General features: G+C 45.5%; 1 protein-coding gene across 1 annotated transcript in view; it reads left to right on the plus strand.

Annotated features, from left to right (window-relative positions):
• Window positions 1-16,385, plus strand: part of AP2A2 (adaptor-related protein complex 2, alpha 2 subunit) — a 79,155-nt gene that overhangs the window by 22,623 nt on the left and 40,147 nt on the right. The window contains exons 2-4 of the mRNA XM_006893207.1: window positions 12,020-12,088; window positions 12,715-12,857; window positions 14,641-14,834. Of these exons, the coding sequence (XP_006893269.1) occupies window positions 12,020-12,088; window positions 12,715-12,857; window positions 14,641-14,834 (406 nt within the window). The remainder of the gene's footprint in view (window positions 1-12,019; window positions 12,089-12,714; window positions 12,858-14,640; window positions 14,835-16,385) is intronic.

Below are 16,385 nucleotides of genomic sequence, written 5' to 3' on the forward strand. Positions count from 1 at the left end.
GATGAGTGTGTCGGAGACAATGAGATTGGCGCAGGACAGAGCAGAGTTTAGAGCTGTTGTACGTAGGGTCGCTATGAGTTGCAAGCAACTCGATGGCACATAACAAACAACAACTATTACCTCAGACATGAAAAACTCTACCACAGCTATATCATGTAGGATGCAGGCTATCTCATCCTCTACACAAGCCCAAAGCAAGATGTCACCCCAAAAAAGTGACACAGTATCAATGGATTTCCTGAAGCCAGGAAGGCTGACAAAACTTTCTGACACAGAATTTAAAAGAACAATTACTGAATATTTTCAGTGTATGGAAGACAAACTTGAAGAATTACAGGACACTGCAAGCAAAACCCAAGAAGAGCTTAAAAAAATCTAAAACAATGCAGATAAAACAAATGAGACATTAGAGGCTCTAGAAAAACAAGAAACCACAATCCAATCCAAACTATGACCAATGTTTCAGATGCTGTCAACATGAACGGGGTTGAAGAGATGGAACACAAAACCAGTGAAATAGAATTGGCACCACTGATCAGCTAGAGCAAAAAAACAGAATCAAAAAGGAAAGAAAAAGAAGAAAGCCTAAGAATAATGTAAGACTCCATCAAGAGAAATGACATGTGCATCATTGGAATTCCAGAACAGAAAGAAACAAGTAAAGGCACAGAAAAAGTTGTGGAAGAATTATTAGAAGAACACTTTTCAGGCATAATGAAGAATGAGAGAATATATGTTCAAGAAGCTGAGAGAACACCATATAGAATAGACCCCAAAGGAAAAACACCAAGAGATATCCTAGTCAGATTTGCCAGAACCAAATATAAGGAGAGAATTCTGAAAGCAGTGAGGGAGAAACAAAGAGTAACCTATAAGGGAGAGCAGATAAGATTAAGTACCAATTTCTCAGCAGAAACCATGTGAGCAAGAAGATAATGGAGTGACATATATCAAACACTCAAAAAACACAACTGTCAACCAAGAATATTGTACCCAGCAAAATTTTCCATCAAATATGAAAGAGAGATCAAGATATCCCCAGAAAAATAGAACCTAAGGGAGTTAGTAAAAACAAGACCAGCATTGCAAGAAACACTAAGAAACATCCTTCTTACAGAAGTGCCACAGAAAGCAGGCTGGACCAAAGTGACTAGCAACACCACCAAAAAGAACTCAACAAAATGATACCAATGAAACCTTGCCTCTCCACAATCACACTGAATAGAAATGGTTTAATTACACCACTGAAGAGAAAAAGAGTAGCAGATTGGATAAAATCCCAAAATCCATCAATATGTTGTCTACAAGAGACACACCTGAAAAATGAAGAAAAAGAAAGGCTAAAAATAAAAGGGTAGGGAAAAAATATACCAGCAAATGGCAACCAGAAAAAAGCAGGAGTGGTATTTCTGATAAAATAGATCTCATTGCACAAACTATTATAAAGGACAAGGAAGATCACAACATAATAGTTAAGGAGTCAGTAGAATAAGAAGACATAACATAGGGAGCTCTGGTATCCTAGTGGCAAGAAGCTGCACTGCAATCCCAGAGGTAATGCAGTTTGAATCCACAGGATACTCTGTTGGAGAAGGAGGGGCAATCTCCAGTTGTACCAGTCAGATCCAATTTTGCAGTGTACACACACACACACACACAGACACACACACAGACACAGAACAAGAAGATGTTGTTGATTGCTCTCGAGTCGAGCGTAACTCATAGTGACTCTGAATAAAAGACCTAATGCCTTTCCATAACTATCATCATTTCTCCAAGTTCATAGAGTTTCCAGAGGCATGTGGTTTAGGAAGTGGATGCCCTTCCTGCTTCCAAACCTGTTTTACAACTGGGAGCTCCACCAAACACTGTCCACATTGGCAAACCATTCTGGTATTTGATAACTCAGTGGTACAAGGTTCAGCATCACAGCAAACCCAGGTTACTTCATACTGCACATTGACAAAGAATGATGTACAAAGTGGAGGAGTGTTCCTCCAGATATAACAGCAATAGTTTCATTTAGCATTGGTTAAGTGTTGTCAAGTCGAATATGACAGACAGTAAGCTTTGCACAAAAAATCTGAACTCTGTTCTATAACTAACATTTCTGTACAGAACTCTTACTCTATAACTAACATAATTTCTGACCATTTATAGAGTTTACAGAGTTTGTAGAGTTTCCAGAGGCATCTAGTATAGGAAGTGGATGCCACTCCTGCTTCCGAACATAAATCAATCTGGAAACTCATCCACATATTGTACATAATGGGTAACCATTATGGTATTTGACAAGACTGTGGAACAGTGTGCAGCTTCACAGCAACACCAAGTTGTTCGGTTCAGCAAATAGACAAAAGATTGCTGTATCATTTAAGGAATATTCATTTGAAAATTAATAAATCTGTAGAATTTTAAAGACTGACAGAATTGCCATCAAGATGCTAACTAGCAGCCATACTTCCCGAGTGGAGTCTCCAGGCCCTGCCTGCAGTCCTATCCCCTCCCCCTGGGGACTTTTAAAGCCCCACTTTTGAGCAGACCTCCACCCTAGGCAAAGGCTCAAGGACACCTGCTGTTGGGGGGAAAAGAGCCATAATACACATCAAACAGGACCCCAAAAACTTCCTTTATGTGACTGACAGGGCTGCCATCAAGATGCTAGCTAGCTAGCAGCCAAACTCCCAGAGTGGAGGCTCCTGGCCCCCCAAGAAGACATAACAATAATAAATATCTATGCACCAAATGAAAGACCTTCAAAATATATTAAAAAACATTAACAAAACTGAAAAAGGAATTAGACAACACTACTGTCTGTAGTAGTTGGAGACTTCAATACACAACTCTCAAGAAAAGATAGAACTTCCAGAAAGAAATTCAGCAAAGATGCTCAAGAATGAAACCACACAATAAACCAACTCAATTTCGAAGATATTTATAGGCTAATACACTCACAGGAAGCACAGTATACCTTCTTCTCCAATGTGCGTGGAACGTTCTCCAGAATAGATCACATTTTAGGACACAAGGCAAGCATCAATGAATTCAAAAGCATAGAAATAATACAAATGCATCTCCTCATACCACAGTGCTACAAAATTAGAAATTACTAACAAGAGGATAAAGAAAAAAACCATACATTTGGAAGCTGAACAACACCTTACTTGAACATGAGTGGATACTAGAAGAAATAAAAAATGAAATTAGAAAGTTTCTTGAAATAAATGACAATGAAAACACAATTTACCAAAACCTCTGGGGAACAACCAAAGCAGTAATTGTGTTATTGTTGATTGCTTTCGAATTAAGCACAACTCATAGTGACCCTATGCACAAAAAGCCTCAAGACCCTCTACAACTATCAACATTTATCAAAGTTTGTAGAGTTTCTGGAGACAAGTATTAGAGGTCAATTTATAGCACTAAGAAAACACATTAAAAGACAGGGAAAAATGACCTTTGACTCTCTAACTCAACATCTCCAACAGATTTGAAAAGAACAGCAAGTGCTCACTTCAACAGAACATATACTAAAAAAATTGGAATGATACGATAACGGAGATTAGCATGGCCCCTGTGCAAGGATGACATGCAGATTTGTGAAGCATTCCATATTTTTTTTTTTAAAAAAAAAGAACAGCAAGAAAACCTGACATCTTCAAAAAAAAAAGCTGAAATTATAAAACTTTGGGCAAAAAGAAATGAAATAGAAAACAAAAACAATTGAAACCATCAACAAAACTAGGAGTTGGTTCTTCAAAAAGGTCAATAAAATTGACAAACCACTAGCAACACTAACAAAAGAAAAGAAGGAAAATACACAAATAATCTGAATAAGAGATGAAATGGGCAATGTCACAACAGAACCAAATAAAATAAAAAAAGTTAACAATGGAATATTATGAAAAACTATACTCAAACAAATATGAAAACCTAGAGGAAATGGACAAATACTTAGAAAATCACAACCTACCTAAACTTACACAAACTGAAATGGAACACCTGAACAGACCCATTACAAAAGAAGAAATTGAAAAGGTAATAAAACAACTTCCAGCAAAAAAAAGCCCTGAAACAGATGGTTTTACATATGAATTTTATCAAACATTCAGAGAACTGTCACCAATTCTACATAAACTATTTCAGAAAATAGAAAAAGATGGAATTCTCTCAGACTCATTCTATGAAGCAAGCATATCCTTGATGCCAAAACCAGGTAAAGACACCACAAAAATAGAAAGCTATAGGCCAGTATCTCTCATGAACATAGATGCAAAAATCCTGAATAAAATCCTGGCCAGTAGAATCCAACAATAGATTAAAAAAAATAATTCACCATGACCAAGTGGGATTCATAACAGGTATGCAAGAATGGTTCAGTATAAGAAAAACAATCAGTGTAATTCATCATATTAACAAAGCAAAGAACAAGAACCAATGATCCTATCAATTGATGCAGAAAAGGCCTTTGACAAAATCCAACACTCTCTCCTGATTAAAACTCTCAACAAAATAGGAATAGAAGGGAATTTTCTCAACATAGTAAAAAGTATATATGCAAACCCGAGAGTCAACCATCAACATTGTTCTAAATGGAGAGAGGTTAAAGCCATTTCCTTTGAGAACATGAACTAGGCAAGGAGGCCCACCCCTTCTATTCAATATTGTATTAGAAGTCTTAGCAGTAGCAATAAGAGGAGGGAAGGAAATAAGAGGTATCTGAATTGGCAAAGTTGTTGTTGTTATGTGCCGTCGAGTTGTTTGCACAAATTGGCAAAGAGGAGGTAAAATTATCTCTATATGCAGATGATATGATAGTATACTTAGAAAACCCTAAAGATTCATCAAGAAAACTACTGGACATAGTTGAACAATTCAGCAAAGTGGCAGGATATAAGATCAACATACAAAAATCAATTGGCTTTCTCTACAGTGATAAAGAGAATACAGAACTGGAGCTAAGAATAACAATATCCATCACAGTAGCTAATCACAAGATTAAATTCTTGGGAATAAACCTAACTAGAAACACAAAAGACTTATTCAAAGAAAATTACAAAGCATTACTACAAGAAACAAAAAGAAACCTGGAGAAATAGAAGAATATACCTTGCTCATTGATAAGAAGACTCAACATTGTGAAAATGACAATACTACCAAAGGCAATTTACATATTCAATGCAATCCCAATACAAATGCCCATTCCATTCTTCAATGAGATGGAAAGGAAATCTCCAGTTTTGTTTGAAATGAAAAGAGACCCCAAATAAGCAAAGCACTCCTTAAAAAGAGAAACAGGGTAGGAGACATCTCACTCCCTGATTTCAAATTCTATTACACTGCTATGGTGGTCAAGACAGTGTGGTACTGATACAATGACAGAAACAGATCAATGGAATAGGATTCACCTTATCTACCTATGGTCAACTGATTTTTTACAAGGAGATGAAATCAGCCTTTTTAACAAATGATGTTGGCAAAATTGGAAAACCATGTGCAGAAAACTCAAACAAGACCCACACCTCACACCATATTAAAAAAACCAACTCAAAGAGGATCAAGGACCTAGGACTAAAACCAAGGACTATAAACTTCGTTAGAGAAAAGCTTGGAAGAACCCTGAAAGCACTAATCCACTACATGAACAGTCTTCCAAGTATCCTGAAAAACCTACCACCAGGAGAGGGTAAAATATATGAATGGGACCTTCTAAGAATCAAATCCCTATGCTCATACAAAAACTTCTCCAACAGAGTAAAAAGGGAAGCCACAGACTGGGGGGAAAAATTTGGTAATAACATATCAGACAAAGGACTTATATATAGAATTTATAGAATACTTGAGCACCACAACAAGATAAAAGTAGACAAACCAGTTGCAAAATAGACACAGGATATGAACAGACACTTCACCAAAGATGACATTCAGATGGCAAACAAACACATAAAGAAATATTAAAAATCCTTAGCTCTAAGAGAGATGCAAATCAAAACAACTATGAGATATCTCACCCCAGTAAGAATAGCAAAGTTTAACAGAGCAGCAAACAACAAATATTGGTGAGGTTGTGGTGAAATGTTAGCCCTTATTTACTGTTGATTGGGAGTGTAAAATGGTGTAACCACTATGGAAAGCAGTAAGGTGCTTTCTCAAAAAGTTGACAATAGGAATACCATATGGCCCAGGAATTCCACTACTGGGAATATTCCCTAAAGAAACCGGAACTGCCACCCAAGCAGATACATGCACACCAATGTTTATTGCAATGTTTATTTGTTCATAGTAGCAAAGAATTGAAAACAACCCAAGTGCCCATCAACAAACAAATGGATAGAGAAGCTGTGGTGTATTCACACAATGGAATATTATGCAACACTGAAAAACAGAACTCATGACATACAAAATGGGTGACTACGGAGAAGAAATTATACTGAGTGAAATATCTTTTTTTTTAAATTTTTTATTTTTATTTATTTTTTTATTTTATTATTTTTGTGTGAGTGTACCGTCAAATCAGATCTGACTGGTACAGGAGGAGATTGTTCCTCCTTCCCCCGGCAGAGCATCTGGTGGATTCGAACCGTGCGCCTCTGGGATTGTAGTTGCAGCTCCTTTCCACTAGGCCACCAGAGCTCCCCTGAGTGAAATATCTTAGTCACAGAAAACCCAAATACTACATAATGCAGCTGGTATAAAACAGGACCTAAGTAAGGGTTGGGAGGAAACTAAGGAGGGCTTGAAGTGTTTGCTGCAGAAGGTCGACGACTACAATCTTCAATATGGATTGAGACTCAGCATCAAGAAAACAAAGATTCTTATTATCACTGTTGCAATTGGCAGCACCATGATAGATGGAGAAGAGATTGAGATTGTTTACAATTTTAGTTTGCTCGGTTCCACAGTCAACACTATTGGCACCAGCAGTTAGGATATCAAAAGATGAATTTCGTTAGGAAAATATGCTGTCGGGGACCTCTCCACAGTGCTGAAGAGCAACAGTGTCAGTCTAGAGACTAAGGTGCGCCTGATACAGGCCATGGTCTTCGCAGTTACTTGCTGTACATCAGAGAGCTGAACAATGGCTAAGGATGACAGAAGGAGAATCAATGCCTTTGAGTTATGGTGTTGGAGAAGAGTTTTGAACATACCATGGGTCACTAAAAGAACAAGTAAGTCTGTCCTGAGAGGGTGAAACCAAGCTGCTCCTTGAAGACAAATATTTTGAAGCTCTATTTCACATACTTTGGGCATATTGCCAGGAGAGACCAGTCCTTAGAGAAAGACATCATTTGTGGAAGGGTGGAGGGACGGCACAGGAGAGGAAGATTTTGATTGAGATGGATTGACACAGTGTCTGGGGTCAGGAAGGTAGGTGTATCAGAGACAGTGAGACTGACTCAGGATAGGAAAGGGTTCTGGGCATTTATACCTAGGATTGCTATGAGTTGCAGATGACTGGATGGCACACAACATCACCACCAACAACATTGATTTCTGTTTAAAAACTAGCTTAGAGAAAGTGGTATGTGTAAAGTTAAAGCTCCATGGTCCAGACAGGAGATGTTCATGGTCCTGATGGTGAAGCTTCATCTCACATACTTTGGACATGTAGTTAGGAGAGACATCTTGAGACATCCTACTTGGAAAGGTAGATCAGCGAAGGAAAGATTCATTTTCACAATGACTGCAGAGGATGGGACAGGAGAGGACAGGGTTCAGAGCTGTTGTTCATAGGGTCACTGTAAGTTGTACTTGACTCAGCAGCACAAAAACAACAATAATGCATGCAGCGTACAGCAACATTTCCTGCAAAGGAGAGAAAAAGCCCAGATCTAGACAACTTTACTGGTGAGTTCCATCAAGCTTTCCAAGAAGGACTAAAACCAATCTACAGACTTTCCTATCTGATGACTTCTGCTAACTCTCTAAAGTTCCCATCACCAAGATCCATAGTACAAAACCAACTCCTCTGAGGTCGGATGTGGTCTCCCACACTCCTGCATATGTTGTTGTTGTGTACCGTGGAGTCGGAGCCAGCCCATAGCTGGCCCTCCAGGGGGTTTTCAGAGGCAATTAATCACACAGGAGCATGTTGCCCATCCTTCTGCAGAGCAGCTGGTGGATTTGAACTGTGTGCCTTCAGAATTGGAGTGCAGCTTCTTGCCACTAGGCCACCAGAGCTCCCTGCTCTTGCATCTACTTTTGCTGTGGACTCAGAATCTACATAGAGCTGACCCTCCAGTGAATTTTGGGAGGCTGTAAATTATGGGTGGAGATTGCCCATCTTTTCCCCTCAGAGCAGCTGGTGACTTTGAACCGCCAGCAGGGTGCCACCTTTAGTTAGCAGACCCTAGGGTCTGTGTGACCAGAGCTCCCTCACCCACTGGGCTGTCTACAGTAGAGATATTGTGGGGGTATCGTAGCACTCGTTCATGGCTTGAGGGAACAGAGAATGGTGCTACCACTACACCAGTGGTGCTACCAAGCTGCTTGTCTGTCCCCAGATGTTCTGTGGCACGGCCATAGGAACCCCTGATGTTCCATAGCATGGCCATAGGAGCCCCCAATGTTTGCCCCCCAAGGTTCCATAGCATGACTGTAAGAGTCCCCCTGTGTTCTGTAGCATAGCCATAGGAGCCCCCCAGTGTTTGCACCCCAAGGTTCCATAGCATGACTATGGGAGCCCCTGATGTTCCATAGCACGGCCATAGGAGCCCCCTGATGTTCTGTAGCACAGCCATCATAGCCCCCCAATGCTCCATAGCATGGCCATAAGAGCCCCCCAGTGTTCACCACCCGATGTTCCATAGCATGACTATAGGATCCCCCTGATGTTCTGTAGCATGGCCATAGGATCCCCAGATGTTGCATAGCACAGCCATAAGATCTTGCACGTCCACTCCGAGACATGACTAAGGAGAAGTGAAGACACCTCTGCACGGGCACTTGTGCTTAGATTTTTACAGTAATGTTCTTCAGGATAGTCCAAAAGTGGAACTACCCAGTGTCCAGCACTTAGTGGTGGATTACAAAATGTGGTGCATCTGTAGTAGAATATTACTGGGAACAGCAGCTGGGGCTGTGTGTGTGTGTGTAACTGTTAATACTTAGGACTTCCTTTTAGTGGCTGGTGATGGTCACACAGCTTTGAGTGTATCAAAAGCCAATGAGCTGACAAATTTTAAATGGGTGGATGGGATGGTTAAAAAGTATGCCAGTTAACATTTGCAGGAGTTAATGGAGTTTATCTTAAGTGGCTTGTTAGCATAAAAATCTTGATGTTCTTGGGAGTTTGTAATCCAGGGGTTTTTTTTCTGGGAATTTCTGTTCTGGGGTCCATTGTACAGATGTGTCAGTAAAGTGAGTGTACTGAATGTTTCTGGAATGCACGTGCCAGATGCTGTGCATTTCTATTCTGTGACTGCTTGTATCCCTCATCTCAGTCCTTTCATTGCTGGTATACCATTTAAAAAAGGGGAAACTGAGGCTTAGAGAGGTTGTCAGCCCGCAAGTTTCTGTAGCTAGGAAGTTTTGGGGTGGACCTCCAGTCCTCGTCAGGTCCCAGAATTTGACTCTGCCATCAGGACAATTTTAGTAGTGGTGTCTTTTTTCAAAACAAAGGCTGTTGGGAGCTCGGGAGTGTAGTCTGTAATGTATTGGTTGCTCTGCTAAGTAAAGGAAATTTTTTCACTCAATTTTAGGCTTTTTGAGTTATCCAGTGAAAGAATTTTGTACTGGAACTAACCATAGGTGGTACAGACAATTAAGGACATGGCTGCTAACTACGAGGTCAGTGGTTTGAAGCCGTCCAGAAGCCCTTTGAGAGACGATCTTGTGGTTGGCATCTGGAAAGTTGTCCTGTGCCATCCTGTTGGGCCAAGTTTTTTATATAGCACACAGGCCCCTTAAGACAGAGTAAGTCGCTCCAACAACTGGTTAGAGTCTTTGTGTCAGCTAGGTTTTATTGTGCATTTGCTTCAAAAACATTAAGATTTTGAAGCTTTATAATGATCTCTTTCACCTACATTTGCTTTGGAACTTGGACTATTTCTAGAATATCACCCCATTGGTTGACGAGTTCAGTTTGTAAACAAGAACAAACCACGAGCATGTTGTTACTGGAGTGTGTCAGGCCGATTGGAGAGCCTTTACCAAATGCCCCACAGGACACAGTGCTCAGGGTCTGCGCCTGTAGGCAGCTGTGCCGAACAAATGACTCCTGGCCACCTTACAGCAGAGCAGCATGCTCCCGCGCTTGCCTTGTGACCATGGCATGTTTGAGCTCATTGTTGTGGCTGGGGCCTAGATCCAGCTCACTGACCATGCCCTTTGCGTTCTCTGACCCTGCTTTGCCAAGCACCATGTCCCATCCAACACTCCTTCCTTTCTGATGGACGAGTCTGGAGTCTGTGGTTGGCGAGGCAGCTTGGCCATCCTGGTCAGTGAGGCACGCCCTGGCTGAATGTCTGAGCAGAGCTGCCTGCAGGTCGTGCTCCGAGCACAGCCTGATGTGCTTTCTCCTGCCAGGTGCGGGCTCAGCCATTGCGGGCCCCAGGACCCCTGGTTGCTGAGTGTTGCCCTGCAGAAGTCAGGCGCCTGGTGGGCGGGCTTAGAGGGTACCTTGTTGCTGGCTTTTGGCTGTGAGCTGCTCTCGGTTACTAATTAGCCACAGAACTCCCAAGTCCACTGTCAGAGTTCCCTGCCCTAGCGTGTGGGCCATGTGCCAGCCGACTTGTGTCTTCGAACAGCTCAGGGGCCAAGTCCAGGACTTCTCACTGTGGAGCAAAGATTACTGCGCTCCAGGAGGACAGGTCAGCAAGCTCTGCCTTCTCCCCAAAGCAGTTATTTATCTGCAAAGATAAGATTATCTGTTTGTCCTATTCCTAACTGTGGGTGGTCTAGTCCTCCCTGTGGTGCTTGTTGAGAGGGCCACCCACAGAGGGCGCCAGAGCGCACAGAGCCTGGGGAGCTCCGGCCCCTCACGGTCACTTGTGTGGGCATCAGCCAGCCTGATGCATGCTAGACTTCTTTTAAAGGCTCCCATCTACAGGCACTTGTTTCCAGGGCATCTTCATGAGGCATATCCAGGGGTAATACTGAGTGACAGTCCTAATCAGCTGCAGAGAAAATAGCCATATTCTTTCAGAACTTCCGTTGGAGGCTGGGTGTTGAGGATTTGGGTGCTGGGTTCTGAGGGCTGAGGGCTGAGGGCTGAGTGCAGGATGCTCAGGGCTGGGTGCCGGGTGCTCAGAGTATGGTGCAGGGTGCTGGGTGCTGGATGCTGAGAGTAGGGTGCAAGGTACTGATGGCTGGGTGCAGGGTGCTGGATGCTGAGTGCAGGGTCCTGGGTTTAAGGGCTGGGTGCTGAGTACTGGGTGCTGGGTGCTGAGGGCCTGTAATTTACATACTTTATCTTCTGTCTTTTTTTCATAGAACAGAGGATTTCAGATTCATTGAATATTATTAAACTAGATTTTTCAACTTCTACAGACTGGTGGAAACATTTAGCTGGTGTTGAGGGCATTTTCAGCTCTGTAAATGTAGTAGAAAGTGATGCTTAGATGCCGAGTGGTCCAAGTCCCCCTTGAGCAGGCCTTCACTGGGGTGCAGGCACTCTTAGATATGACCTTTCTTGACTGTCTTGTCTGTGTAGATGATTACCTGCTGGCCGCGGGGATGTCAAGGTCCCTGGACTCTGGGAGTCCCTCCAGCCTGGCTCCTGTGTAGGTCCTCATCTCCTGGCTCTGAAAGCTTCTCACATCTGGTTCCTGTTTGGGTCTGCATCCCTCGGCCCTGGGGCTCTCTTCGCCCTGGCTTCTATGTATGCCTGTGCCCCCAGCTCTGGGGCCCATCCCAGCCACTGTGTGGGTTAGATACTCCCTGTGGGAGGGCACTCTGGGCCTTGGCAACTGACAGCGGTGACTGCCTTCTACTCTCAGGGTGCGGACCAGTGTTGGGGAACAGGATTTGCTTGTAGAATCATTTGGAGTAAGAAGATGCTTCCTTTTTGTATTTTTAGGCAAAAGTAAAGAAGCAGAAATAAAGAGAATAAATAAAGAACTGGCAAATATTAGATCAAAATTTAAAGGTAAGTGTATTCACCTTTCCCCTAAAATGATCTGTGAAAAATCTTATGTAGTAAGGACTTAATCTTTTTAAAAAAATATTTTTTCCATGTCAAACCCAATTAAACTCTCCATTCATGCATGTTACTGTTGGTGCATGTAGACAGAAAGTGCTCAGGACCTGCCTGTGGGGATGTGAGTGGGTTGTGGGGTGTAGGCCTTTTGCCCCTCAGAGTGTGGCCCACTCATGCTATGAGCAGGCTGGCTAAGCACATGCGGCCCATCATGTCACAGGCTTCCCTTTCTGACCTGGGGACCTGACCATGTAGGGGCCCACTCCATGCCTGTATGGGTGCTTCCTGCCCCTCCTGGATTGGAGAGATGGGGGCAGTTTGACCTGTAGGACACCTTCACAGCTTGGAGGCCTTGTCCCCCTCTCTGACCACCAGACAGTGGGTGTTGCCAGAACCTCTGTGTGGAGAGAGGCCAGGATAGACGCAGGGTACCCTGGGATGGGCAGAGGACAGCAGACAGCGGGCCTGGCAAGACTAAGCTGGTCCAGGGCCTGCTGCTGCCCTTGGGGAGAAGGTGCCTGCCTTGCTGGCCTTGTAGCCTGGAATCCCCTGACCTCACCTCTCCTCTCCTGAAGGGGACAAGGCTCTGGATGGCTACAGCAAAAAGAAGTATGTCTGCAAGCTGCTCTTTATCTTCCTCCTGGGCCATGACATCGACTTTGGGCACATGGAGGCTGTCAACCTGCTGAGCTCCAACAGATACACCGAGAAGCAGATTGTGAGTGTAGCCCAATCCTCTGTTAGCAGGGCGGGCCTGCTGCGGGCCTGGGCCCTGGCCTGGCAGCTGTCAGGGTGGCTGTCTGAGGAGCTCTCCACCTTCCTTCCCCACCTTCCCCTTCCCCTCCAGCCCTCTCTCTCCTCTTCCTGCCTTCTCATTTGCCCCCACACCTTCCTGTCAGTTCATCCACCCTCCGCCTTCCATTTCGTCTTGCCTCCATCCCTACCTAGCCCACCCCTGTCTGGACCTCTCCCCTACGTCTCAGCTTCCAACTACCTCCCTCTCCCCTCACTCCACTCCCTTTACTATCCTTCCTTCACCTACCTCTCCCCTCTGTCCACCGCATCTCCCTTCTCCCCTCCCTCGCTGACCTCTCTCCTCCCTCCTTTCCCTCTCCCCCATTTTTTCCCTTTCCCCTTCCTCCCTTCCCTTAACCTCTCTCCCTCCCTACTGCTCCCCTCCCTCTCCCCCTTCCTCCACACCTTTCCCCTCCCTCCTTCTTCTCTCTCCTTTCCCTCTCTTCCCTCCCTTCCCTCTCCTCTCCCGCCCTTGCTTTCCCCCCCTTCCCTACCCACCTTTTTAAAGGCCACAAACTGCCTAATCTGAGTGCTCCTCCAGTAAGTCTTACCAGCCCTGGGAGGTATTCTTTCTAGGGAAGTTGCTGAGTAAAGCAGCTCTTATTGCTATTTTCTTTGGGTGTGTTCCCTTTGTTTACCTGGGTACTGCATGGAGCCCAGCCTTGGATAAGGTGGGTCCCTGGGCCAGCTTTGGGGCATACCTGCCTGAGATCAGCCTCAGGGGAGATCTGAGAGGGCTTCTGTGGGGTCCCTTCCCCTGATGCCTGTTACTGCGCCATCGCACAGAAGTGTGTCTGGGTGCCCTGCAGTGTCTTGATTTTGAGGGACACTGACTTTATGTGGGTGGTCTCCGAGTTAGCCAGTACCCCTTATACACAAGGTGCTGGTTCCAGAACAGGCTCAAGCCTTGCCTTGGAGTGGTATATTTGTGTATGTTTCACCAAGTATTAAAGGAAACATTTTCTTTCATTTGTGAAAAGCTAGCTTATATAAAGTAAGAAGAAACCCTAGGTGTTGCAGGCTGATTCATGTCTGTTCCAGTAGACTTCACTGCAATATGTGTGCCAAGGGTTCTGGTGAGGCAGCACCACGGGTGGCTGCACCTCTTCTGGTGTTGATGGAGGGTTGGGTTCCCAGCAGTCCCTACAGTGTGACAGTCAGGGAAGGCACAGCAGCCTGTGCGTCCAGTAGGGGGTGAGGGGATGAACTAGGGATTTCTCGGGAGAAGTGCTGAGCTGGGACTCAAGGCTGAGCTGGCATCTGGGGGAGGTATTCATCAAACAGCAGGTAATGCACAGGGGAGGGCATGTGTCCAGACTGAAGGGCGGAAGATGTGGGTCTGTGGTCAGGCTAGAGGGAAGCCATGAACAGACTGAGCTTCTGGAACATCCCCTCGCTTCTTAGTCTGGTGCAGATCTTGGACTCTGCTGGATGAGCTGGGGGTCATCTGGTCAGCTGGTGAGTGAGCTGGGAGCAGAAGGGTTGAGGACCTGGTCCCAGCAAAGAGCATATCCTGACGGCAATGCTGAGCGCAGTTGCCTGTCCTGTGGCCAACCGTGAGCATGTTGCCTGTGCACCTGCAAGATGGAGTGGGGCCTCCTCACACCGGGCAGGTGGTGGGTGGGCAGTTGGTGAGCACTCTGGGGCTCCTGGAGATGAGTCGTAGGTATGTGCTGACAGTGACTGCTTTCTTCTCTTCTGCACAGGGCTATCTCTTCATCTCTGTGCTGGTCAACTCCAACAGTGAGCTGATCCGTTTGATCAACAATGCCATCAAGAACGACCTGGCTAGCCGCAACCCCACCTTCATGGGCCTGGCACTGCACTGCATCGCCAATGTGGGCAGCCGTGAAATGGCTGAGGCGTTTGCTGGGGAGATCCCCAAGATCCTTGTGGCTGGGTATGTGGCTCATGGCACCTTGGACGTTAGAGGACACGGTGTCGAAAGAATCTGAACAAGGTCTTATCCACACGCACTGTGTTGGAGGAGAGGTGAGCAGTGTCTGGCTGGATTGAGGACCAGCTCATTTTAGAGGTGAAAGGCCAGGAGTAAGGGGTGACCAGTTAACCCTGCTGATGGGGGCAGGAAGACAAGGAGAGGGAAACAATGAAAGACAATTGCAAGTTCACACTCCAGGTGGCATCCTGGAGTGACGTCCTGGACCAAGGTGATCGCTCCTCACTGGAGGTTTAGGGAAGATTGACACAGACGGGGCTGAGCTGGCAGACACAGCCACCTGGAGAGGCCAGGCCTGTGCTGAGGCCAGGCGTGGGCATAGACCCTCTGCAGGGTGGCTGGCCACCTACCCTGAGGAGCATGGCACTGAGGCTGCAAGTCTTGGTTGCCTCCCAGTCAGTGAGAGGAACTGGGCTGAGTGGCTTTGGAAATAGTTCACAATCCTGTGTTGTCTGTTCTCCAAGGGCAGTTTGCCAGGGGAGCCTGGGATGCATGTCCTAAGAGTGGGTGGGCTCAGAGAGGGGCTGGGCTTCAGTGTTCCCAAAGGGGCGTGGCCTGCCTGGGGCGGGGCCTGCCTGGGGGCAAGGGCTTGTTGGGCAGGGCCTGTGAGTTGGGGGCCTGAGGTGGGGCCTGGTAGGCGGGGCTTGTTAGGGTGTGGCCTGGGGCGGGGCTTGGAGGGTGGCCCTGGAAGGCAGTGGAGCATCCTCTGCAGATGTGCAGGAGGGTGTTGGAGCAGTTAGATCTCTGCACTGCAGCGTGAAGGAGGGATCACTTGTCAGTGGGGATGACCCTGGCAAACCCAGCCCTGGTGTCTGTGCTGTGGTGGTCAGGAGCCTGCTGGTACTGCATGTGAATGTGCAAAGAGCACTGGTGTCGTGGCTGTGGAACTCTGCTGGGGACACGCCTGCAGTCTGACTTCTGGAGCCTGGCTTCCACACCGAGGAGCTCAGGGGCATGAAAGGGGGATGTGTGCATGTGGGGTATGTGTGCCAGCATGTGAGTGTGTGTAGTGTGTGTGGGAATGTGTATGGGTGTGTGTGCTATATGTGTGAGTGTGTAGGTCTGTTTGGTGTGTGTATATGGGCTGTGTGTAGTATGTCTGAGAATGTGTATTGGTGGGTAGTGTGTGTGAGCAAGTGTATGGGTGTGTGTGATTTGAATGGGTGTGTACATGAGGTGTGTGTTTGTGAAGGTACATGGATGTGTGAATGTGTATGAGGTATGGGGTGTGGTGTGTATGAGATTATGTATAGCCATGTGTTATTTGTATGACTGTGGATGTGTAGTATGTGACTTTGTGTTGTTGTTATGTGCCATCGAGTTGCTTGTGACTCATAGCAACCTTGTGTACAAGAGCTCTAAATGCCGTTCTGTCCTGTGCCAACCTAGTCATCTCAAACGCACTCATTCCCACCACTCCAGTCACAGAATCGATCCATCTCATCGAAGGTCTTCCTCTCCTGCACCGTCCCTCCACTCTGCCAAACATGATGT

This window comes from Elephantulus edwardii, unplaced genomic scaffold, assembly GCF_000299155.1.
Source record: "Elephantulus edwardii isolate Elephantulus edwardi_28Jun2011 unplaced genomic scaffold, EleEdw1.0 scaffold00126, whole genome shotgun sequence".
In the NCBI taxonomy this organism is placed as follows: domain Eukaryota; kingdom Metazoa; phylum Chordata; class Mammalia; order Macroscelidea; family Macroscelididae; genus Elephantulus; species Elephantulus edwardii.